General features: G+C 36.7%; 1 protein-coding gene across 1 annotated transcript in view; it reads right to left on the bottom strand.

The window, feature by feature from the left end:
* The window catches only part of Elp4 (elongator acetyltransferase complex subunit 4), a 216,433-nt gene that overhangs the window by 85,978 nt on the left and 103,269 nt on the right, over positions 1-27,186 (bottom strand). Inside the window, exon 9 of the mRNA XM_051144289.1 lies at positions 25,705-25,811. Coding sequence (XP_051000246.1) covers positions 25,705-25,811 — 107 coding nt within the window. The remainder of the gene's footprint in view (positions 1-25,704; positions 25,812-27,186) is intronic.

The following is a 27,186-nucleotide window of genomic DNA, read 5'->3' on the forward strand; positions in this document are numbered from 1 at the left end:
CACTGAGTATGTTACTCCCAAAAACACACAGAGGAGTAACATTCCAGGCAAAGGGAACAGGCAGCACAGGCCCTGAGGCTTACTGTCTATGTTCAAGCAAGGAAGGAAGCCAGTGTGGCTAAACAGAACAAACAGCAGGAGAAGAATCAAGGCTGAGATCAGAGTTAAACAGCCAGTTCATATGGCAAGTTGGGGGCCACAGAAGGGCTTCTGGGATGAAAACTGATAAGGTGAGAAGTGGCATAATCATGCCAGCTTCTGTATGAGAAGGGGCTGAAGGCAGCTGGGCTGGAAGTAGGGGCATATAGTGAAGAAGCTGCGAGGCTGCAGGCCATGCAGGATGCTGACATGGACTGAATGGTCCAACGGAGCTGGCAAATGGTTTTAATTATAAATTTATTTTGAAGCATAAGTCAGTAATTAAAATGGTTCTCTGTTAGAGTGATTGCTGGGTAAATAGTGATCATCTTATTCCAAGGAATGGGGAGAGGGTACAACCTATAAAAACACACAAAGGAGTATATGGCTGTAAAGGTTTGAAAGCAGAAGGATTTCCCAAGCGCTGGAAATTCAGGCATGTTGCATCAGGTTGCTTCAATATATTTTAAAAATATGCAGTGTTCCTGCCATTTTTTATTATACTACCTTCTCATGTCTCCTAGTGGTAAGAACTTTGCTCATCCAACCAGACTGGACCTTACTCTTAAAATTAAAAATAAATTTTATTTATTCACGTATATGTATGTGTGCCTGCTTGAGTTGATGTGCACCATGTGTGTGCAGGTACACTGGCTACTCCTGGACCTGCAGTTACAGGCAGTTGTGAGCTGCCTGACGTGGATGTTGGGAGCCAACCACAGGTCCTCTGCGGAGCACTAAGTGCTCTTAACTGCTGACCCTTACTCTTACTTTTGGTTGACAGTGTTAACGTTTCCTTCATGCAAATAACTCCTATGCTAAAAATACCCGAAGAGATAAGTCAATTCCTTTTTTTAAGAGAGAGATAAGAAAAACAAGCACTTGGCTTTAGCAATATCCAAAGTCATATAGCTATGATATTGTGTACAAATACACTCATCACACTTCACAATACAGCTGCTCTTTTAAAAAGTAGGTCCTAGAAACATTAATGCTACTGCCATTCTCTGTGTGTTGGGATTTACATGTTTTATGTACACGCTTGCACGCATTCATGTGGAGGTCAGAGGCTTAAATTGTTTATTTTCCTGTTCTTAACATGAGACAGGGACTCTCATTCAGTCCAGAGGTCATTCATTTGGCTAGGGTGGCTAGCCAATAAGATGAGAGATTACCCAGTACAGGAGTTAAGGATGTGCACCACCATGCCTGGCTTTTGTGTGGGAGCTGGGGATCTGAACTCAGGTCCACACACTTGTGCAGCTGGCACTTAGCTAACTGAGCCACCCCAGCCTCACTTTCATTCTTTGAAGCAATACTCAGATTTGCTTTAGTAATGTGGCAGAACAATGACTCACTTAACAAACAGAAAATTAAATTCTTTGAGATTTTGTGGGTTTTTTTTTTTAGAATTTTAGACTCATCAAGATAGGAAATACGTTTTCTTCAAGGTTGCCAAATACAAATAGCCAAAACACTATAGATGTAACATTGATATAATTCCTGATTGTTTCATGGTTATTCTTGCTGTGTGGTTCTTTTTGCTGTGTGAAGTTTATTTTATATGTGTGTAATAATATAAATGTATATATAAAATAAAAAAATATTTTGAAAAAGAGAATTTGTGTTCTTTCAAATCCTACTTAGTTCTGTGTCTTTGAGAGCTAAAATATGTCCTGCCATTTTTCAGATAGGCCTTGTACAATGATCCTGATGGTCCAGGAAGAAGGCTTTACTTTCATTTACTTCAAATCATAAAATGTATTTCTTGTAAGATAAAAATAAAACCAGATGATAGGTAAACTAAAATTATAACTTATATTAGTAGTTTTATACATATGACTTTCCCCTCCCACACCAAGTGTTTTGGCATAACCTTCTACATATACTCAATACAGACTCCGACCTCCGAATATTGTCTCCTCATTCTTTCCATTTCTTAAAGGGAACGTGCCCGAGGAAGACATGGTGATAACTGACAGCAACACATTGAAAGCTTTCCTATTGAGAGAGCAAGAGCATGCAAGCAATTTAACACACAACTGGTAATTTTTCCATATTCAGTAAGTAAAGAATGTGTCTTCAGTGCTCTGATGTGAATCCTTTCTTAAATAAAATGTACTATAACATTTATACTGTCAAAAATGACCCAAAGAGTTATTAAAACCATTCTTTTCAATGTGCCATTAAAATGCCATTTTTAAGAGATTTTACACAGGACTCTTCTTGCTCATTTCTATTAAAAAGCAACTCCAATGGCTTGGCTTTCTTTCCAATGCAGCCAATAGACAGATGAATTGCTAATAGTATTAGCCACATGGAATAAAAAGATCATATTTGGTCACATTCAACATTTCTTATGGTTCAAGGCACTTTTAAACATTGAGTTGTATTTTAACAAGTAAGAAGTTCTTGAAAATATGCAGTATTATATGAATCAACCCAAATATTACAATGAATGATCCCCCAAGAAAATTCTCTGATTCACAGAGTAAGGTGTCTTAATTACCATTTTACTAGATAAACTGATATCAGATAAAATATCAAGAATACATAATCCTGTATAGAAGAAAATTCAAAGCATATTTGGTGTTTATGCATCATTTTTATTATGAATAAGTCACATCTTCTATGCCACATAAAGACCAGCTTTTTCTCCCATTTCTTTTTCCTTCCTTCCTTCCTTCCCTCCTTCCTTTTTCTTGTTGCTGTAGTTGTCTGGAATTGATCCAGGGGGCCCTAGGCATGCTAACACACACTGTTATGAGTGAGTTTCATGCTCCCAACTTAAACATAAAGTTTTGATAATTAAGTTTTAAAGTCTATAATGTAATACAAACACACACACATTTATACTTTTTTGCTTTCACTGCAGTCTATTATGCTCTGGGCCCTTTAATAACATACTTGTTTGATTTAATACAATTTCATTTATATTTATGGATTGAAAAAATGAATGAAAATTTTATATTTTATAACATGTGAAGATGAATATATGCACATGCAATGAGATTATCATTTTGCATTGAAAATACAATAATGAGTGCTGGGCATGGTGGTACACGATTTTAATCTCAGTGCAAAGGAGGAAAAGGGAGAGGCAGGCCTATTTTTATGAGTTCTAGGTTAGGCAGGGATACATAGTGTACACCCTGACAGTCAATTCTCTTACTGACATGTCTTTGAGAGTGTTATTAATTTAATTTCTGGATTATTCCTTTACACTTAAACTTCCAATAATATCCTTAGTTAAATTTGTATGGAATGGCTGTTTCAAATTATTATTTACAATGCACCTAAGCTAATAAAAATGAAATTATATAATAGTTTTTAATAGTCTTAAAATAAATAGCACTTTAACAAATGTCGTTATTATAAAATTTTCTTCCAACTAAATACAAGTCCTAGAACTGGATAGCTGGCTCAGCAGTTAAGCGCACTGTTGCTCTTGCAGAAGACATGGGCTCAATTCCCAGCATGCACGTAACAGCTCACAGCTGTCTGTAACTTCAGTGCCACAGGAGCTGAAGGATTCTTCTGACCTTTCCAGGCCCCAGGCTTGCATGTGGTGTACACACATACATACATGTAGGCAAAATACTCATAAACATAAAATGATAAAATAAATATCCCCCAAGTTAACTCCCCAAGAAGCCAAGCCCCAAATGATGCTTCTAGAAGAAACAGTTTGAAACAGCTTGATCTAAATGAACGTTCTGAACAGCGTTTAGAGACTCCTATACTAGAAGGCACGGGCACAGATTGGTCAGAGACTCCTACACTAGAAGGCACAGGCACAGACTGGGACGCTAGGTCTACTGCACACACTTCTTAGTACAGGCTCCAAACGAACACGCGGGCAAAGGCAGGCCATGTGTGTCCTTCTAGGCCTTGTCTAGAGGTTTTGCTCTGTGTATGGTAAACCAAGGTTGAAGATTAGGCTTTGCAGTTTCCTTAGAACGACTCTACACACCTTAGAATGTTTTCCTCTACAAAACCAAAATGCTGAGAAAGAATGCAGCTGAATGTTAGTTTTTGCCTAAGATACAGTTCTTGGAGTAAAAGAGGGGTGGGTCTGCAGCAGCTCCAGAGCTGATAGGGTTATCACATGATTGCCACTAACCCCTAAGTCACAGGCCTCTTTAGAGGGTTATAGAATTCCAGTGCAGTGTGGGAGAAGGTACGTTCCACAGTCACTCTGCTGTCTTGAGGTGCATAGGTGATCAATCTTCAGGGAGCTCATGGTGCCATTAGAAAGGCTGGTGCGAGTGCACATGTTTTAGGGTATTTATATTCACTCATCTGCATCTAAATTGTGTGTGTGTGTGTATGCATATTTTTTATTACTAGAAAGCGTAGGCTAGGTTTTTTTTTTTTTTTTTTTTTTTTTTTTTTTTTTTTAAGGCTAGGATTTTGTTGTGCCCTTTTGGTCCCACTGGAAAAAAATAGGAAAGGGGCAAATATTATTTATGTCTACGTTTATTTTCTTTGATATCTCAAGTCTTTGCAATTATGTATAATGCAAGATATCTTAGTTTTAATGGCTATTAATAGGTGATGCTTTCTTAAAATAGTTTAAGTAATATGACAGTAATTGTATGCTTCCCATTGTAAATCTTAAAATACTAGCAGCAACACACTAGTTGAATAATTTCTGCCTTTAAGGTTACATATCAAATGAGATACAAAATGTATGCTCTAGGTTGTACGTTCTAGCTTAAGGAAACACTGACAACTCCAGTATGGATATACGCTAGGTTGTGTGATTCAATATGCAAATGTGTAAGCAAAAAAAAAAAAAAAAAACCAACTCAGCTAACTTTTATGGTTTTATTTTGAAAATCAGGCTGAATGTATAAGGGAAAAGAAGGCCCTTTCCTTTCTATCTGAAATCTTTAATTATAAGCATTATACAGTTGAAAAGCATCCTAAATTAGGTATTATCTTAGCTCTACCTTTATTTACTTTTATATAATTATCTTGATGAAAGATATAATTATAGCATTATACAAAATTACTAACCCATTTTAAAAAATGTTTCCTAAGTGATAAACACATTGCATACAGACTCAGGCACTAAATCTCAGACTGAAATAGCTTTCGGTTACACATGTAGGAGCTGCAATTCCCCATTGTTTGCTTGGGAAAAAGCTTTTAAAAAGTGGTTTTGGAGAAATACTTTATGAATACGATTGGAGAATACAATTGCAGTTTTATAAATGATATAAACGAACATTTTAATGCTGACACGAGTGGGAACTGTAACTATGGCTTCTGATACCATGGAAAAGAAAAAGCTCTGTGCATTAACTTTTTACTTTGTATTTTTGTGGACTGTGCTGGAGAAAGAATCACACCATGCCACTTTTGTCCTGTCTATGGTGTCTGTGGCATCAAATTGCCACTCTTAATGGAGGAAGAGTTTTCTATTTAGAAAACAAGGAAGTGCACTCTGGAACTACTAGAAGGAGAGATATCCTTCCCCAAATTGCAAGGCACTTTCAATAAAGGAATGGACACAGATAGCAAGGACAGAAGCTTGGTAAACTGAATTTTAAACAATTATAAAATATTCATGTTTCACATAAGTGATAATAGATACAAATGTCAACTGACTAGGAACAATGAATATGTAAGCTCCTGGGATATTACTATCCAATGTTATTGAGATGCTATCAACTTGGCACCTCCCCTCTATTTGAAGGAAGCATTTAAAATACTCTTCAAAAACTCAGAGACATACTGAATATGGCATTTAAAGATTCTTTTTTATTATTTCAAAGATACATTTACAACGAGACAGGTTAACTCCTGGCAACACCCAGCCTACCGCAAAGAAGATGGTGAGCAATAAAAAACCGCCTTATGGAGATGACTTCAAATGTGACAAACAAGCCACTGGGCAAAATGTCCTCATTTCTACCACAGGCACAATTCTGCCTAAAGGCGGGCAAGCTTAGATGTAGGCAGAGTCAACAGACAAACTCTGCCAAGACAGGGTAAGCAAGTCCTCAATAGTTCCTGCCTCACAAATGTCTGTCACATATATTGGGCCAGAAGGCTGAAGATGATGATCCAATGTTATAGAGAGTTTTGGGTGACTGCTCAGGTAGCAAACTGTCTCTGTCATCTTCTCATTTGCGAAGTTGCTAACCTGCACTCCCTGTCTACTCAGGTAATCAAGTTTATTCCTTCTCAAGTCTCTGGTGGGCTTGAAGACCAGATAGCTTAGTTTTGCAATTAAGCTTAGTTGTTTGGGGTTAAGGTAGTTTTTAGCTCTAGATAGATGCTTTAGGTTGATAATAATGACATATGATAGATGCTGATTTATATTCAGAATTTTAGACTCACCAAGATAGCAAAGATGTTTTCTTTAAGGCTGCCAAATAGAAATAGCCAAAAACACTATGAATGTAACATATATATATGTAATTCCTGATTGTTTCATGGCTCTTCTTTTGTAGGTAGTTTATCGTGTATATGTATAATAATATAAATGCATATGTAAATATATTTAATAAAATATTAAAAATTAAAAAATGATGCAGATACACTCATAAAAATCCTCAGTTGCTTTGGCTTTTTTAGTCATCCTGATATGGAATCACACAGAGTTTCTATCACATGTTTATAGCAGAAAAAGGAAGAGAGAATACAGACTAATGACTGTCATATTCTTCAGACGACATGCAGTAAGTAGTTGGTCATTAGCACAGAGACCCACAATAGGCTACGAAGCAGAGAACAAAACACTCAGCTCAAGAGTGCTCAGACAAGAGTGCTCAGCTCTGAACAGGACATCTAGAGCACACATCCTCCTCCTAAGAGACCATTATGGAAAAAGGGGGCAGAAAGATTGTAGGACTCTGAGGTAGTAGATGACTACAGTGAAAAGGGCTTTCCAGTCACAAAAGGGACATTCCACATATGAACTCACTGCAGTTTTGATATCATTCTCAAGATCCAGGCAAGCTCAAGCCAACAAAATCCCAGTACAGAGGGAGGGGTTGGTGATACAGTCCCATCCCTGGCTGCGGAACTCTTAGCCACTGACAGCTGCTTGGAGGGAAGAGCTTTAATGAGGTGGCTCCTGGGAGCTCAGACACATCCAGTAGATGGTCATATACCCAAGAGTATATTACCCACATGAACTGGACTGGAGTGGTTAAAAAAAAAAAAAGATGAGTATGCAAAGTTGGGAAGGTATAGAGTGGAGAGTGGATGGATCCTGTAGGATTTGGAGGAGGGGTGAATATGATCAAAACACAATGCATGAAATTCTCAAAGAATTGATATTATGCCTTTAAATTTTAAATGAAAGTATCTAATAGTGTTTTAAAAAAGACTTATTTATTTATTATGTATACAGTATTCTCTCTGTGTGTGTGCCTGCACGCCAGAAGAGGGCACCAGATCTCATTAGAGATGGTTGTGAGCCCCATGTGGTTGCTGGGAATTGAACTGACGACTTTTGGAAGAACAGGCTCTTAACCTCTGAGCCACTTCTCCAGCCCTTTGATAGTGTTTTAATGCATCAAGTTTAATACTTTTTTTTTTTTAAACTAATGAGATAACTGCACATGTTAGAGAATTAGAAGGAAGTCAATTTATTTTCAGGGAGGGTGAGCGGGATGGAAAAGGAGATAGAAAATCTTTGCCAAGAAAGAAAATTTGATTAACTAGATGTTAATAAGAAAAATTCAGGTTAAAGTTGGGGGAATATTCTAAGGGCAGGTATAAATCCTGCCTGATAAGAAGTGTGTGGCAAATAGTGAAAAATTTAAGCAGGTTGGCTAGGGCTTGGAGGGCTGATTGTTAACGCTCCTTCCTACAGGAAAGACAGCCCCAACCATATGCAGGGCTGACTTACTGGAGTTGTAAAGACTGCTTCTCCATGAATTCAGTGCGTTATTTTCAGAACACCCATTATGTACTTTATCATGTGTTGGGTGCCATGGTGCATCAATGAATAAGGTAACAAATTCTTCCTGGTTCATAATGTGTCAGAAAGTTTACAGTGGAGTGAAGACAACAGGATAGTGCTGTAATTGCTATAAGGTGTTTGTTTACACGGTAGGTGGACAGCACAGGAGTAGGCTACCTACGACAGTCCTGAAGAATAAGGAGAGATAAAGTGAGAGGAAGTGACATCAAGCTTAAAGACTAAACTCACAGTCAGGTGGACTTATTAGCAAAGATACTTGCAGCAAATGGCAGAGCATTTCTGGCATTTACAAAGCTCATGAAAATGATGCAAGAATGAGCCACTGGGAGGAACGCAAATGAAACAGTGAGGTTGCAATCTCAATTTCAAGGCAAACTATGAGGCTAGAGAGCTAGCAGTTCCTTCTTTCTTTGCTTTTCTTTCTTTCCTTTTTTTTTTTTTTTAAATAGTTTTCAAGACAGGGTTTCTCTGTGTAGCTTTAGCTGTCCTAGACTCACTTTGTAGACCAAGTTGGCCTCAAACTCACAGAGCTCCGCCTGCCTCTGCCTTCCGAGTGCTGAGATTACAGGCGTGTGCCACTGGGCCTTGACAGAGATCAGATCTTAAAGACATACAAAAAGCACTGGGCCAGATTAAAAATTTTAACTAAAATACCTCCTAGACACTTACTGAATGAATCAGCAAACATCTACTGCTCCATTCGCTCTTACATGATCAGCCCTAAAAGCACCAAATAACTATAAATAATAGTGTTTTATTCTGTAGCATTTTTTAATTATTCCCTCTTAGTCGAGTATATTAAAAAGCTGACAGATTTCTTACATTTATCTCTATGGAGGCTCTTAAAGGCAGGTAGACAGATGGACAGACTGACACACAGACAGATACACAAATGAATTGAATCGTAATTCTATCTGATACCAAAAGCAAAGAGAAGGGGGTTGTTTTAAGTAATCCTGGGAAGATTTACTTCTATCTATGCACAGAGCAGACATGCAATGAACACTGCCAATCATCTTGGTTAACAAAGGTCTTAAGACAACAAATGTGCCACAGGTGGTGAAACAAGCGTTTTTCAGGATGATTTTATGTAACTTGCTTCCTATTAGGACATTTTACTTTTTCGTCACAGGTTTTCATAGGATTCATAGTGCATTATGCATAATCATTTGCATATAATAAAGAATGTGTGCTATAAAAGTTTCTATTAAAGTGCAAATCAAAAGCATTACATTACAATTTTCTTGTTTTCTGAGTTTAATATAAAACAGTTTTTAAAAATGAAGCAATTACGTTTTTAAAGATTATAACTATTCAAAATTATCACTTAATTTTTTTGCTATTTACTGTAAAGCAATGCAGTATCAACTGTTCTGATTAGAAAATAGATGCTTGTGGGAAAAAAATGAAAGGATTTTATTAAAAACATGATACAGATGCATTCTATAACAAAAAGTACACTAAAGATCATGTAATTAGATGGGAGGAGTAACTGGGTATAATCAGATGAATGGATCACAGATTTTGCCGCCTAAGTTAGAAAAATTTAGCATAAAATTAAGACTGTAGAGCATAAATCAGTGTGCAAGTTCATTCAATTGCTTTTGGAATACAGAAAACATATGTATATAGAGACATATATATTAATTAGCTTTAAGCATTTCTCAACAAACACACGCTATTACTTACTAATAGAAGCCACAAAATCACGGAAATTATTGGGAAAAATGTGGAAATACATGATAATTTATTCCAGTGATGTTCTTCAGGGTGTTTACATTAAATGATGTAACTAAAACTTCAGATGGAACACTGGTATCTACTTCATTAGCTAAGATAAACTACATAAAATGAAAACTTGGCATTTCCACCTCTCTCCTCTCAAGACCTTGCAGCAAATGTGCTGACTGCAGCTGTTACATTTGTGGGTTATCTGCCTTCTGGTGGCAGTGGCAATGTGAGAGCAAGAATCAGCCACTTGCTGGCAGGAGGGCCTAGAACTCGAGGTCAACACGTCTATGTAGAGCATCCAGACCTTCACAGTTATGACAGGGATCCTGTGTTGGATGTCTAGAGATATATGAGCCAGCTTCCTTAGTTTTTCCATTGTCCAGGTAATCAGTCCATCTTTGTAGATTATTTGCCTGACAACAGGATACAAAATGGGTCTGCTGGGACGCTGAGAGGCTGGTGAAACACAACAAGCCAATGGCTTCCCTATCGCAGATGCTGACTGCTTCGATGCCAGCAAGATCCAGCTGCTGGAATATGACTGATGAATTACTGAGTAGGACTTAAGATGTATTGCCATATCCACCCCTTCCTTGCCTGTCACTTTCCCTGCTACTCAGAGCACCTTATTAAAGAGATTTAAAGGGGAAGAGGATTAAAGAATAAAATTATTTGTTAAAAATTCACATTGTACCCAACCATGTAGGTATTTTAATTAGGGATGAAGAGATGGTTCGATGGGTAACAATGCTTGTTGCTGTTGCAGAGGACCTGAGTTTGGTTTCCAGCACACACACTCAGCTGCTCACAACTGCCTGTCATTCTTGCTCCTGTTCTAATCTTCTCTCCTGGCCTCTGTGGGTACCTGCACGCATGTGTGCACAACCACTAAGACATACACATACACACATACACAACTCCCCCATCCAAAAATTTAAAAATAAATGTTTTAATTACTATATTGACTAGATAACCTTTTCTGTGCTACCATAACACTAATTTAGAAATATACTAGGTAATTATCTAACAAGATATTGCCAATTAATTCCTAAGATTATATAGAAAACTGTCTGCACTAAAGTAAAATCATTCTCAGGGAATAAGTAATTTTAATTAAAAGCAAAGGATGGTGGGTGGGGGGCGGGGGGAGAGATGGCTCAGTCAGTAAAGTGTTAGGCATGCATGACGACCTGGGTTTGATCCCTAGCATGCACCTCCAATCCCAGTGCTGGGGAGGTGGCAACAGGAAAACATGCGGTGCTGACCTCCGACCCGAGTGTGCACATGCACATGCACATAAAATAAGAAAAAGTAGGAATAGATTGATTAAGGGTGGGCTCTGATGACCTAATAGAACCTGGACAAAATTCAGGCCATCTGAATATCATCTTCAGGTGGGGGGGGGGTCACATTTCAAATATGTGGGACAATTCAAAATATAGCTTATTAAAAAGGTTTATTCATATTTTGCTTGTATGTATGTGTATGTATACCATATGTGTATCTGGTGCCCATGATCCAGAACTGGGAAGGCACTGGATCCCTAGAATTGTCTTCTGCAAGACCAACAAATGCTCTTAACTGTTGAGTCATCTCCCCAGGCCCAGATTCTACTTTATAACAAACTTATCTATACATAGTGTAAAAATAAACCCTTTAATATCCATATACCTTTATTTAACCTCAGTTTTCCACCCCTAGTCTATGTACACTGGACCCAGACTTCATTTACCAATAGTGGAAAGAAAAAGGGTAAAAAAAAAAAAAAAATCTACATATGGAATCATAAAATACTGCTTCCTAGGATAACATTAAATTTTTTATTTAAAACTATTTTGAAATCTTTGATTAATTTTAAAGTTATTTTGAAAAGCATTTTTAAGTTAAAAATGAGGCAACAATTTCTGAGAAATGTTTCCATAATATAAAAATACTGGAAACCAGTTATAGTAATATCTTCCTGTGGGGAGCTGGGGCAGGAGTGTCACCATGGGTTTTAGGTAAGTCTGGGTTACAAAGTGAGATTTGTCCCCAAACCACCCAAATCTGGCCACCCAAAAAACAACCTTGAGAAGTTCATGGAACAGTAAAATCTTGTAAGACTCAGATACTACTAGGACACCACTGATATCTAATAATTGTGAGACATGAACTGAACATTAAAGGAAGCATAAATATTTTTAATGATGAATATAGTTTTAAAGTTCACAGTGAAATATATACAGCAGTTTTTATAAAGGCTCAAAGCGTCTCCTCCACATTCTTGTATGGAAAAAAGTTGGGTCATATTATTAGAACTTAGGAAAACCAGATTGTGGTAGAGCACTTTCACAGCACGTGTGAGGGCCTTGGTTTGATTCCCTGCATCCTAAAACACAATACAACACACACAATTAAAAAAAAAAAAAAATAGGGAGGGGACAATACATAGAGAGACCATGATATCCCAGGGATTGCTGAAGCTCTGTCACAAACAGAAGGACCTTCCCTAGCATATGGAGTAATCGCTATGTTTCCCAGGGACAGTCGGCAACTATGTTCACCTCAGGCTCATCAGGAAGAGGTAAACTGTCAAGTGAGATTTCAGTCATAGGGCGGTTTGCTTGGGACACACTGGTGTTATGTAGTCATGATAGATAGTTTATCCCAGCACCAAACTGCCACTTGGGAAATCTTGAACTCAAACAAAGGCCCAGTCACTATTACCGTCAAAAGGTGCACAGAGCCAAAATTTGGTTCGCAGCAAGAAAGATGAATAATAATAATAATAATAAAAAAAGATGAATCAAAGAGAAAAAAATGTCTAATTATACAATCAAAATAAAAACTGAGACGTATCTTGTAGTTGGTAATTACTTTTAAGTTCCAGCAAAGTTACACGTTCTTACTTAAATTATCATAATTATAAATATTATCACTGATTAACATTTAAATGTGTTTCTATATAGCAATGTATTTATGGAGAGGCTACTTAGATTCATACATATTTCTTAGTAAAACGATGTCCTTTTATATACGGGAATAAGGCAGCAACATTAAAATTTTTGTTGTATCATTCTAATGTTCTCCCTTTAGTTAAATAGTCCAAAAAATAACTTTTTGAAAGAGAAAACTTAGTTTTTTGGATGATTTTCATAGGAAATCAGGATAAACGCATGAACCTAAAATGTAGACTGACTTAAGTAATCCAAGTAATTTCTCAGCTACCTTGTGAGCACTGGAAAGATATATACTTATAAATGATGTAACACATTATTCTATTAGCAAACACAAACTCTGCTATCTTTCAATCAACCCCCCACCCCATATTCTCACAAGGAAGGTCCTCAAGTGCCAGTGCCTGAAGTGATGCGCTCTGACAAATCTAACAGCTCTTTCTGTGTCATTCCTAATGCACTTGTCACTCAGTATTATCCATCCTCATTAATGACAATGGGAAAGTTTATCTTGGGAACACGTTTTAAATCATCTACTCTTTACAATGGGACCATGAAATCTCTTACAAAACATGAGGCGGGAACTACTCTGACAACAAAACCCCTTCCTGGCAGCTTTATTCTTAATTCCTGTTCAAGGAGTAATCTGTTTATTATAAAATCATACAGAACAATATATTAAACAGAATTTGAAACAAGAATAGCTAGTGTGATTTTCAAGCTTACAAGTATTTTTACAACATTTTTATTAAGCTGAGAACACTGCTGAGTCCTTTTTGTGTGGCTTCATGCAATCATCTTTTCCATTCCCCATCATAATCACCTTTGAAAAGGGGTTTGTTTGGCCCAATTTTAAAACAAATTTCAAATAATTATTACCTAGTTCTTACATATTTATTAAAACTATGATGACTTGTATTAACTTAAATAAAAACATTTTGCTTTGAAATAAAATGCCCTATTTTAAAATGTCTAAAAGTTTTAACTTAAAAATAACCTAAGCAGTGCCAATACTACTTTTAACACAATGATAATTACATTTTAAGCTTGAATATGATGTTTTAATGTTTTAAGAAATTTTTACAGTTAAAAAGACAGAAACTAAGTCAAACTTCCAGATCCACAGTGCCTGCTGTTTTAATGTTGCTTTTGTACTTCTGATGATAAAAGGAAATATGTCCTTAGGTTTCTTTAATATTCTGGTATTAGAAGTTAAATGTTACATTTTGTTTTACTCACTGGACAGTGAAGCCATATTAAATACAGTATAATGAACATTATAGAGTATTAGATTCAATACTGATTTTAATAATTTTTGATCACTGAAAGGGATCTGTATAATTAAACAGCACTAGATATTAATAGTTCATATTAATATTTAAATTGTATAAGCCTATACTTTATAACAAAAGCATTTTAACCTTAGAATCTAAAATGATTAATATTTTAAGTTAATGCTTTAAAGAGTTCCTTTAAGGAATGTCACTAATATACAGGCTACATGGTTAAAATTCATGTTTACTGTATAATAAACACTATACTATAAAATGTTTATTTTGATAAATAAGGATGAATAAAATAAATATAAATCTAATATCATAACAAAATAATAGTTGTTCTTCATATTTGTTGTGAATCTAGGAATAGTGTCGAAAAAGTAGCATTTTATGTACAGCTTTGGAAAGCAAACTTAGCCTAAAGTGTGGGAGGCTGCCTCAGCATTTGAGTGATCTTGGGAGAAGCCAGTGCCTTTGAGACAGTGAACATCACAAGACCACACACACACACACACAGACACACACACACACACACACACACACACACCACATACACAGACAGACACCCCCGCCACAGTCACACAGAAACACTACCCCCACAGACACACACGCCCCCCCCCACAGATACACACACACATACCCACACCCACATACCCACACCTACAGACACACACTGATACATAGACACCCACCCATACTGACACACCTCCCTCACCTCCACCCCCCCCCACAGACACCCCCCCACACCGCCGCCACCCCCCCCCCCACAGACACATACAAACAGGCAGACAGACAAACACACACACACACACACACACACACACACACACACACACACACACACACACACCTGGCTTTGGGCATCTGAACTCTCCTCCAATTCAAACCTTTGATGAAATTTGACATTTTCAAAAAATAGTAGTGCAGCTTGAGAAAAGCTAGGTATTTTCAGAAAGAGACCGTATTAATTTTCCAAGTCAAATTATACATCAAAGGATTATGCATTCACTGCTCTTTGAATAGAACAGAACTTAAAGACTATAAATCAGATTTTTCAACTCAGTAAAATTTGTTTAAAGCACTAACACAGAGATTCTTCACTATAATAATTTTTCTCACAATAATCAGTAAATATTTTTGGCCTGGAAAACACAAATTTCAATTTAGTTATGTAGGACAAAGGAAGCATGGCAAAACTAACTGGCCTCCTAACATCCAGGACAGTTTACTTAGACACAGTAGGGCCAGAAAGAATTGAACCACGAGTCAGAGCTGCAGTAGAGGCCTGAACGGCTTTATACACTGCACACAGGGCCAAGCCTAAGAATCCTTCAAATAAATGGGAGATGGAGCTGTTATAATCATGGAACATTAAAGCTGAGCACATATATGGTATTGTGCAGAAATATGTAGACCATATTTTCCAAATACTTTTACATGTGTTATTCTTTTAAAAATCAAATTATCGATTGAACCATGTTGTTATATGACAATAATATAACATAACTGGAAAGAATTCTCTTCACTCAAAATTTTATGCATATCAGAATGGCTTTCTAAGAGGAGACTCTTAAGTAGTCAAACTAAAGCAATACTTTAAAATTGGGCTGCCTCGTGTGCATCAAGATAGTCAACAGGATGATTCTTTGATAGATACTTATAGATTCCCACCTTATGGAAGTGATACGAGTTACTTTATCATAAAAGCATATGAAAACTGTAGAAAATTTAAAATGTTGTATTCTAATCCCATTTTATACAGTCATCCATCAAATCACAAGTTCTACAAATCTACATTTTTTTTTTCTTTTAAAGACAGGAAACCACAGTCAATAAAACCAGTTATGTTTGTCACAGAAAATGAGCTCTATCAACAGGTAACTAATGGGTTAAAGTGGGCTGGACAGTATAGGTCTTGAAATGAAGGAATTAGAAATAATTTCCATTTGGTTTTACAATATAGAGTAAACCCAGCAGCTCACATAAGGAACCAGATTGGAAATTCATAATTGACATTTGTGAACTGGAAATATTTATTAGTGAACCTCTTTTTCTCTTTCCGTTTTTTCCCTGCTTCTAGCTCTGGCTGAGAATTAGCTATGTAGACCTCACTGGCCTTGAAATCAAAAGAGATCTGCCTGCCTTTGTTTTCTGTATGCTGGAATTAAAAAATGTATACCTCTATGCCTGGCCTTTGTTAAATCTTTTAAGATGAAGCATCCAAATAAACTTCACAGGTAACAAGATGACCATAATGAAATAATCATTCACATAAGCATATCAATTATGCATTGTTAATTAAAAACTTCTTCCTCATCAAATACTGGTATTACAAGCATAGCTCTACTTCATTTCACTAAAACAGCTTTATCATATTACCTGCTATGTGTTGACAGTTCCTTTGCTTATGCAAAACCTTAGAGGTATATTAACTCTCCAAGGAAAGTATGCTAGTACATTAGATCATCCCTCGGAGTCTGTAATGCTGAAATTGCTATAGTGAAAAGTGTCAGGAGGGCATTTACTCACCCATCCATTCACTGAGTATTAAGCAGCAACACAATTAGGTATCGAACTAGGAAGAGGTGGTGAAGATGATGAATCAGAAAGACCTAAGTTTGCAGCACTTATTATACCTCTAAAGAATTATATGCACTCAAAGCTTAAACACTCTCAAAGGAGCCGTAGAAATACCTGATGTTTTCCCTACAAATGAAGTGTGGCAGTAAAGACAGAACAGTGCAGAGCAGAATCAAAGCTGATACCAAGGAGAGAAGATCAGTTTTGCCATTGGATCATTCCATGTCCATTTTTTAAGACCAATTCTTATAGACCTATCAAGTCTACATGGCTTTAAAGGATATTTTGCTATTATATATTTGGCCTCTACGCCCAAATGATGGGAAATTGCTTTATTTTTTTCTGTTTGTTGTGTTTCGCTATGTAGCGCAGGCTAGCCTCAAACATAATTCTCCTGTCTCAGCTCCCTAAGTTATAGATGTATTGGAATTACATGTGTATTCCATCACATCTGGCCTGTAACTTAGTTTTTCCTAACCTAGAAGCTTTTGTTTGGCATAAATTAGAGATTAAATCTTATTTAAAAATATTTTGCCTATTGCTATTATTTTATGAATTGGGTGCTTGTCTCTGTGTGTGTGTATGCACATGATGCCCATGGACCCAAGAAGAAGGTGTCAGATTCCCTGGAACTAGAGTTACAGACAGGTCTGAACTACCACACAGGTGCCCAGAATGGAACCTGGGACCTCGGGCAGGGCAGCCAGAGCTCCTACACCGGAGCTATCACTCCCGCCCCTTGTTGATGGTTTCAATAGTCCACAGACCTCCCTTCCTGCACCTCCAATTTCTTCAAGTTGAGCATGGATGGTTTGCTGTGTATCTAGATGTTCAAATATAGAGGAAAGAGCTGTGAGGTGCTAGGCAGATTTATTGGTGTGGCTTTATCATTTGCTTTTGAATTGCTGTGCTGGGTTATAGGTTCCATGTGATCTAGGTAACCACACTATCCCTGAACTAAACTTCCAGTCTCTGAAATTTATTTTTTTGAACCTAAAAAGGACTTTACCTCATAAATACTGCTACAGATGTAAAATTTAAGTATGTTAAAACTATTACAAAGAATAAAATATATCATTAATTTTACTTTTATTCTTGTCTTAACTTATTAAAATGTCAGGTTATGGAGTTCATTAATTATAGAACATTATTACAACATCTGTACAACTGACCTCTAACTGTACCAATAGTTTTTATTATGAGTGTTATCTAACTCCCAGACTCACAGAGATCTGCTTGCCTCCTGAGTGCTGGGATTGAAAGCGTCCACACTACGCCTGGCTAACCATATTTTCTTAGTGAAGGTAAATGTCTTTATATTTTTAAACAACCTCAGTTTTTTTTTTTTTTAGTAATATTAATTAACCGCAGAGACTAAGGGTTTGCCATCATAGGATTTATTGCTTAATTTTACTTAAAGACAGTACTCAAATAACCTCAAGGAAGACTTACAAAAGAGTAGCTTTAAATAAAGCTAAACTTTCATTAGAACTTTGTTTCTAATCTTGAAAGGTAAGGTTAAAAATTGGTGATCTGAAAAACTGAATTTGGTAGATCCTTAATTAACTCATGAATTACATATGCCTTAATTATCTCACAGGATAATATCTGATGCTCCAAAGATAACACTTAAAAATAATCTAGAAAAGCATAAAATACAAGAACATGTTAACTAATTAAGGTATCAGGCTTAGAAATTATGCACTCAAGTTAAAATTCCTTTCTCCATAGCAATCACTTATAATGGTTTTATGAAAGACCCGATGAAATTAATTTGCATTGCTCTTGGTTTCTCCCATATGTAAGGCAAGTTACTTTATAGATAATCATATATATAATTAGGGTGAAAATACTGTTACTTCCTCTCTTTTTACTTTCTTTGTTTTGGAAAAATGTTCTATAAAACACTATTTTTAAGTGTGCTACTTTCTAAATTCTACATTTTTGTATTCTATATATGATTCCCTACTTCAATAACTATTTTGATACAATTCAAAATTATTTCAAATTAAATTATATTATATTTACATTCTGTATTTGATGGTCCAAAGATAATTTATAAAAATAATTTACAAAAACATAAAATAGAAATACATTCTAACTAATTAAGAGTAAATTAGTCATAATTGGCAGGGTTTTTAAGCCTGCTAGCTGTCCAGTGGAACTGCACACAGGAGCCAGAAGATCAAGTTTAACATGAGCAACCACAGGAGAATGACTCAGGGAAGGTTATGTAACCCTCCATCCTGTTCATCCTTTTACAGCAAGATGTGAACACCAGTGCATGCGCAAGGACCCTGTGAGGCTAAGGCAGCGGTGGACTGTGGCGCCGTATGGGAACGCATACATGATACCTGGAGTAAATGCATTAAATGCATGCTTTGCTTCTACAACTTGATTTCCAAGTTATTTTAAAAATAGTACTTTAACATTTAACAAGTGTCTATGGAATTAATAAATATATATGTTGAAGATTTAGTTTTGAACAAGACAGATTATGTCCCTACTTCTAGAGAACCTAGTATTTTAGTGATAAATTGAGGAAATAAAGAAAGGAGCTGATAATCATATAAGCATTATAGCAATATACCTGTCACAGTACAAATTAAAATAGGGTATTCATTTGCAAATACCTTCCCATTTCCAAGGGACCAGTGAATGTTTTCAAAGGAAGGGACAAAGTGGATCATCATGATCCCTACAGTCACATGGTGGGAAAAGATCTTGAAAGGACTGCAAGGCTGAATATTTTGATGTTTGCTGTGAAGGAAAAGTTTGGGAGAAAAGTATCCACAAGGTTCCCTGTGCCACAAACAAGCTCATGGAAACCATATTTATTAAGCATGATTATCTGAGGCACACTGGAGAGCATTCTAGTAGAATATATGTTCTAGTGTTCTAGAAATTTAAAAATACAACTTGGCAGGGAAATAGGACAGGTGTGATTTACCATCACTTGTTTTCTTTTTCTGTCTTTCTCTGACACATAAATGACACACTGTGGGAGGAAGTGTTTCAGAGCTATTGTGTAAACGGGTAAATTCTGCTACAGCAGTTCTGTGAAGGCTTTAAGAAACTCCTAAAAGGACTGCAATATAATTTTTGTGGAGCCAAAGCACAGAATGCACTTGTAGAAGGGTCCGTGCCTGCAAACTTTAGGAAGGAGGAGAAGAGCCTTTGTTGTTTGCAGCTTTAGAGAGCCCTCTGTTTCCCAGCATGGTCTCAGGGACAGTGGCACCACAAGCACTGGGGCTTCTTTGTGGACTGATGGCTGAGGAGTGTTAACAACTCTGCAGTGTTTGAATTTGGCTTGTGAAATCATCAACCAGATCATTCTCAAATTTACTTCCTAAAATATGGTTATGAACAAATATAAGAAATAGCCAAATGTTTGCGGCTGTAGCTTGTGGTGGGGGTGGGGATGCGGGGGGGGGGGGAGGGTACAGAGTTCCTGTCTTACATGTGGAAGGTTCTGGTTTTGATTCCAAGTACTGCCAAAACCAAGGTACAATAGAAAGCAATTGATTCTGGGCTAAATTTATAATATAAAGAGTTTTATATAAAATCATTTACAATAAAGATATTATAAGATATTGAGACATTAAAAATAGGATTCATTTGCTATAATTAAACTTAATAGCCTCAGTATTGGTACCTACACAGAGACTTGAAGACATCTAATAGTCAAAAAGGAACTGACTTTGCCTTGCCAAATGAAGCAACGGTGTTCTGCCAGCTAAACTCACAGGAAGCATGTGAGATGAACACAAAAGCAACCAGGCCTCATGCTGCCTGAGGGAAAGTCAGCAAGATGGCAGTTTCAATCATTTGGAATAATACTAAAGCAGCCTTAGGCTTTTCTCAGAATGGAAACATGTCACTATTACTGCAATATTTCAACAAATCAGAACGCAGAGGAAAGAACACTTACACAATCCCATGCTAGAAAGGGCACTTTACTCACCATGTAAGTGGAAAACAATTATAAGGAAATTTCAGAAAAATTGTCAGCGAACGTAAATGACTAAGGGAAAATGTTTTTTCTTCCTCCTTTCAACATGCTTAATAGATTTTTAAAAAGCTTACCACTTAGAAACAATTTCCTTTTACATTCTCCTTAAGGAACTATTAATGTAAAGAAACTTAGATGAAGCACTAAGTGAAAAGTTTGGTATTCAAGCTGCCATGAAGAAATACCCATTATTCTCCAACGTAGCACCAGCTCACTGTAAAATCTGATGAAAAGGGATATGTTTTCACAATATTTATATAGGAAGTAAAACAAAACAACAACAAAAAAACCACACTTCAAATATTTTGGGAAATTATCTAATCAGTGTACTTTTAGCATATGTCTGATCATGTAGCCATCTTTGGTCAATCATCAAAAAATCAAAGGCAAATTGGCATGACTCAACTCCAACTTTAATACCGCATGATTGTGTCGTGTAAGCTTGTTTTGTGTGAGAGCTGCTGTGGTTTTAGCAGAGAGATTAACTACCGGACCTAAGCTGGCCTCCAAACCTTGCCCTGCTGATGCCTCTGGCTCTTTGAAGTCTGACCATCATACCTGGCAAAACAACAGTGGGAACTAGGACAGTGTCAGGTCTAATCAGATTGTTCGCTGCAGCACAGCTAACTGTGGAGTTCACTAATTGGCCCAATTGAGGATTATACCTTTCGCTACAGATTCACGACAATAATTTAGTTAAATGATGTCCCCCCCCCCTTATCTCTTCTAATTAAGATTCCAAAGTTGGAAGAAATAGGATTAGACAGAGTCTCACAACTGTGTTCTCCTTAAGGTGGTATGCACTTTTGATAGGTTCACTATGGCAATGTAAAATATATGTAGTAAAAATTAAACCAACTTCTAGAGATTCTGAGAATCTGTGACATTGGTGTATGCCTATATGACTAAGGAATTAAAGATATGGGTATAGTGCATTTAAATATTAAACATGTTAAAATTACATTCTACCGTTATGGAGTGTTAAGTTTGCTTTTGTGTGGATGTGAGTGGGCATGCACTTGCAGGTGTATTCACCTTGTGTGCACACGGGGAGGCCAAATGGTAACATTAGGCATCTCCTCTACTGCTTTGCTGCCTTATGTTTTGAGACAGCGTCTCTCAGTGAATCTGGAGCTCACTCTTTCAGCTAGACTGGCTGGCGAATGAGCCTCGGGGTTCCGTCTGTCTTTCCCCTCCCAGTGCTGGGGCTACAGGCATGCACGGCCACATCTTGCTCTTGTATGTGATTGGGGACCAAATTCAGGTCCTCAAGCAAATGCAGCAAGCACCCTATTAACTGAGCCATCCTCTTCCCTTGGATTTACTTTTGAAAAGTCTTTCCATTCAGATGAATATAAACTTATATTCAATATTTTAGTTTTGACATTGGTAATATACTTATGAATACAAGCTAACTTAAACAGTAACCAATATTTATCATGGACGTTATCGTCAGAAAATTGTATTAGTCTCTATGGCCCATGATACTACTACTTAATAGAATTTCCAATTATTTCAGTAACATCATTGTGAATTGAGAGGCAAATTTCCCCGCTCTCTCTTCATCTTTGGGTATATTAATATTTCACTTTCCTACTTGTCATTAAAAACTGGAAAAGGCGTAGAAAGTAAATCTAGAGTTAATAATACTGTGCAGCAATCTGAACTGCTAACATTATCACAATGACTAGTAGCCTGTGGGATTTTATACTTTGCAAAATATAAACATTTTAGATAATTCTATGATGTTACATCAAGCTATATTATTGTCACATCATTAAGCTAATTTACAGCAACAACATATGCAATTTTGGTATTAATAGTTAGGAATCAATCTATTCAGTAAGTATGCCAAGAATAGCTAGTTATGATAACAGGTTGGCTAATTATCTTGTGAGAAAAGTCTTAGTGATTGGAGAGGTATGGTGGACTCATATTTGGAACTGGGTGCAGGTACCATAAGGCAGTCTTGAATAAGCTCGTTTTGCTTTGACAGCCTCCTCTCACTACTCAGTCTATATGACCCAGATACACTATTATTTATTTATTTATTGATTTAGTGAACATTTGTAGTTACAGGATGTACCTTCTGTGAATTTCAGCACAACTCAGTTCCCAACTTGAACCTAGAAACTTCGATGTTTAAAGCTGAAAAACTGTCCCATTCTGAGAAAACTTTTTGTAATAATTTTATAGACGCTGCAACTAATGTAATGATTTACCATCACTTGTTAGACAAGTAAGTTAGTAGAACACGAAGGCTGAAGATACACAATTGAAATAGATTTCATTCATGTAAAATGTTTCTATCTCATCATCATATTCAGTGCAGCTTTATCTCCAGCTCTACGAACTATGTATTATAAGTGCTTCACAGTTATAAAAAAAAGAGTTAGTTAATAACCATACCAACATTATAGAAGAAAAACAAATAGCCACACTGAAAGATCATAAGTTAAATAGTCATTTCAGCTTAGTGCTTAGGCCACTACAGAACTACAAATCCCAGAAGGTGGGGTTTATGTGGTTGGTACATAAAGCTGATTTACTTAGGCCACTTAAAGATTCCATTTATAGCTCCTATATATAGTATACATTTCAACACATATATAGATCTGCCCAGGACATGACAGATCATTATTTAAGCTGCAGTGTCATCACACAGAGCTACAGTGTCAGCACGGTAGATAGGATTCTGCTGTGCTTCTCACAAGGGTCTAATTTATGCAGCTTGATAGCTACAGGATATTGTAATAATTTATTGTTATGATTTCTTTTGAATCAGAAGTACATATTGATATATGTACTCCCAGAAGGAAAATACACCGGAGTTGCTTCACCTGTCATACACAAAGGCCAATGGCTGAACAGGCTCTGACAGAACCCCGCCCCTCCTTTGCTTCTTGTCTCCATCCACCCCTCCTTTGCGGCTCATCTGACTTCAGGTACATCCAGTATGTAATAAGTACATCTGCCTGTGTGGAGTCAGGGCAGTGATAGTGCTTTAGCCGCCAAGCCAGGCTCTGCTTCTGGGAATAACACCCAGAATCAAAGCCCAGGGCATTACCACCTCAGACTTCTCAGGAGTACAGCTTGCATTTTATTAAAAAAAAAAAAAAAGTCAGAATGTCAAAAAGATTTATGTACTTCTATCAGATTTGTCACTTAAAATGGCTTTTACCTGAATCTTTATTTTATAAGCCCCCAAATCCTAACTGATTAGATCAAACCAAAGTGACAAAGGATTTGATTGACTGATTAACTTCTTGAAAAAGTGACTTTATTTTTGTTTTGTTTCCTAATACTGCTTCCAAACCACAAAGTGACAATTACGATTCTTTTAGTTTTGTGGAGTAGCAAGAAGTCTGTGTGGCTAGTCAGCACTCTCTATTAGAACACAGTGCCACTCAAAGGAGTGGCCTCACCTGATTTTCACAGGTGCTGCGTTTTCCCTTCCTAGGCCCTGGGAAGAAGCTGTGAGGAAGGTCACATGCAACAGTACATGACATCTTACTTTGGGCACAATAACTTTTACACTGAGTAACTCTTGTTTAATTTTTATGTAAGAGAAATACTATCTTAGACTTGGTTTTAAAAAAATATTGGAATTTCTAGGAAAGTACCATGAAGAGGGAAAAATTTTATATTTGAAGCATAAATTTAACTTAAAAATGCAAGCATACTTTTGCCAGACAATGAACTAAAATCTAATTCTCTAAAAGATTGTAAGTCACTCAGTACTCCATCAGAGAAGCTGAAACAACGCTGGCACAGTTACAGTCTTGGGTTCCATTTCAATGGTTTCTTTTGAGAAGTAAAGCAAATTAGCTCAAGAGTCACTATTTCTACACACTCCTCTTGAGGCTTTAAGTGGCTTTTGAAGGGAGTTTTCCCCAGATGAGGAACTTCTAACACTCCTGCAGAGATGACCTGCCTGAAGAACTGGCTGCCTGATTAACTATTAACTGCTCTCAATAGGATTAGATAATTAAGGACATTGATGACCATTAATTAGGAGGAGGGCACATTAATTTGTCACAGGATAGGACCCTTATGATGATTTATAGGTTAGTGCTACTTGTAAACGTGAAGGGACAGAGAAAGAGAGAGAGCCATTAAGTTCCCTTATCAAGTGGCCAGCTTAAAGAGGGCAGAGGGTCAAAGAAGGGCCACAGTGGTCACTTTAAGGGTGAAGTCCCAAACACCAAAGCAGTGCCAAGCTACATTGACCAACATTTGGTGATGAAGTTAAAAATATGCTAATTTATTGGTGGTAATTCTCTCTTTTTATGGTTTCAAGCAGTTAAGACAAGTGGCCTGCTTAAGAGCTTTTCATTTGAAAGGAGATTAAACGAAATGGTTTGTCAAGGCAGTTTGGCTGTTTTATGTCTTTGTTAAAAAAAAAAAAAAAAAAAAAAAAAACCAAAAACTGCACCATCTATATTGGTAACTATCATGTCATCCAAATGCCATCTCTCTGAACATTTACTTCATTAATAAATATATCAACTCTAATTGCTTAATAGTTCCACGTTCATTTGCTCTTTAGCAAGATTAAGCTGAAATAACTCTTTTGTATTGCTTTCTGTCATCCTGCTTGCAAAAAGGTAACAAAAATTCAGCTAATATACTTACAGCCACTAGTATAACTCATACTTTGTTTAATTCAACATTATCCCTAATACTAAAAACAAAAGAAAACAAACAAGCAGACGAAGCTTTATGAAGCAGGGATGAAGCCTGCTATCCATACACAGTTGTGGGTAGCATTCATAGTCCACACACAGTAAGCAGAGCTCATTAACATTTAATTAAATGCTTTTGAAAGCCTTGGAGATACACATTGCATTCATTATTTGAGTTTGGAGCTTATTTTTAATAGCTATTAAAGACTTTTTTTTTGCTGTACTTGAATAATAATACATGATTAAAATAGAGGAAAATATAACAAAAATTAGTCTGCTATAACAAAGATACTTAATTTGTAGCCTGAAATGTATGTTAGATGCTTTATTAGAGTGAAAAGCAGGCGCGAGGGGACCATTTACTTTATGATAGTAAACTAAAACATAGAAACTTTCTTACCTCAATGGTGAACAGCTTCCTTTTTAACTTAAAAGCTAAGTCTTTGACATCCGATTCATCACAAGTCAAGTTATTAAGCCGAGGAATCTTCCGTATGTGGATCAAACCTCATGGAAAGAAAAGTAAAAGAGAAAGCCTTAAGTGCTGTCATCAGAGGCATAAATGAAAGAATCTTACAGCAGAATCTGTAAATTTACACACATGCATCCTCCCCTTAAAACTGGAGCTGACTACCAGGAGCAGTGAAGCAAATGGTGTGATTAGACTCAAGTGATCAAGCAGAATAAGATAAACAGAAATCCTTGAGCGAGGAAAACTAATTGCACTTTGGTACTGGAGTACAGATGTAAAGAGGGACCTTAATACTTGTCAAAACTACAGCCCGTCTGCGTGTGATTCTCCTTCGTATTTACAGTAAGCAAATATGGCTATCACCTTGCGTGCTGCCCACAGCACCACTAAGTGAACTTTATTTTATTAAATGCACCAGTAAGCAGCCACAAAACAAGGCTTTTGTGTTACTGATAACCTTCAAAACACCAATAAAAAGCATTTCATTTTGTACATTGAGCAAACCTCTGAAGAAAACAACATTTCAGCATGGTCTAGGATAAAACATTAGTCTATATGCCATCCGGAAACACTGATTTTCATGGCACGTTAGGCCCTTATGTGGCCACTAGAAGCTCTGCAGCAGTGCTAGGTAAACCGTGAGCTTTGGGCCTCATCAGCAGAAACACTTGCTAATCTTTCCTGACAAGGCACTGGATGGCTTTTGTGTAGTTTCTGACTAAACTAGGGGTCAGTTCCCACAGATGAAGACATGGGAGGTTCCTCAGCACATCTTTTTGCCTGACTCAGCTCATATTTAAAAACACCATCTCAGGGATACTGATCCCTGAACATGGGATCAGAGACAGCAAATGTCAGATTGGAGTAGACAGACCTGCTTGCCTGTGTGTGTGTGTGTGTGTGTGTGTGTGTGTGTGTAGCTCACTAATGTGTACATGTGTTTAGGGTATAAACCTTCAGGAATTTCACTCTTACAAGTGACTTCTGCCAAGTAATTCACTAAATGAAAAATGCTTACATTTCAAATATAATATTCTAATAATTCATTTGAGAATCTCATAGAATGTATTTTGATCACATACACCACCTACTTCTCATTAAGACAATAGCACTTAACACCTAAATATCTCTTACATACTTATTTAGTAAAACACACAAACTAGAAATAAGGACAGCACATTTTTTCCCTAACAGTACATGTGCCTGTTAGATAATTATTAACTTGGGAGGCCTTACATAGTTCATTAATTATTTTATTATGAGGTCCTTCTTATTTTAAGAGCATTTACAAGTAGAATTATTCATTACATATGAGGAATAATTTACTCATTCAGATATTTCAGCACAAAGAATGACAGTTCAATATCTGAAATATTTTAACCAATACATATTTAGAATATAAAACATAAT

This window comes from Acomys russatus, chromosome 4, assembly GCF_903995435.1.
Source record: "Acomys russatus chromosome 4, mAcoRus1.1, whole genome shotgun sequence".
NCBI classification, from domain to species: Eukaryota; Metazoa; Chordata; class Mammalia; order Rodentia; family Muridae; genus Acomys; species Acomys russatus.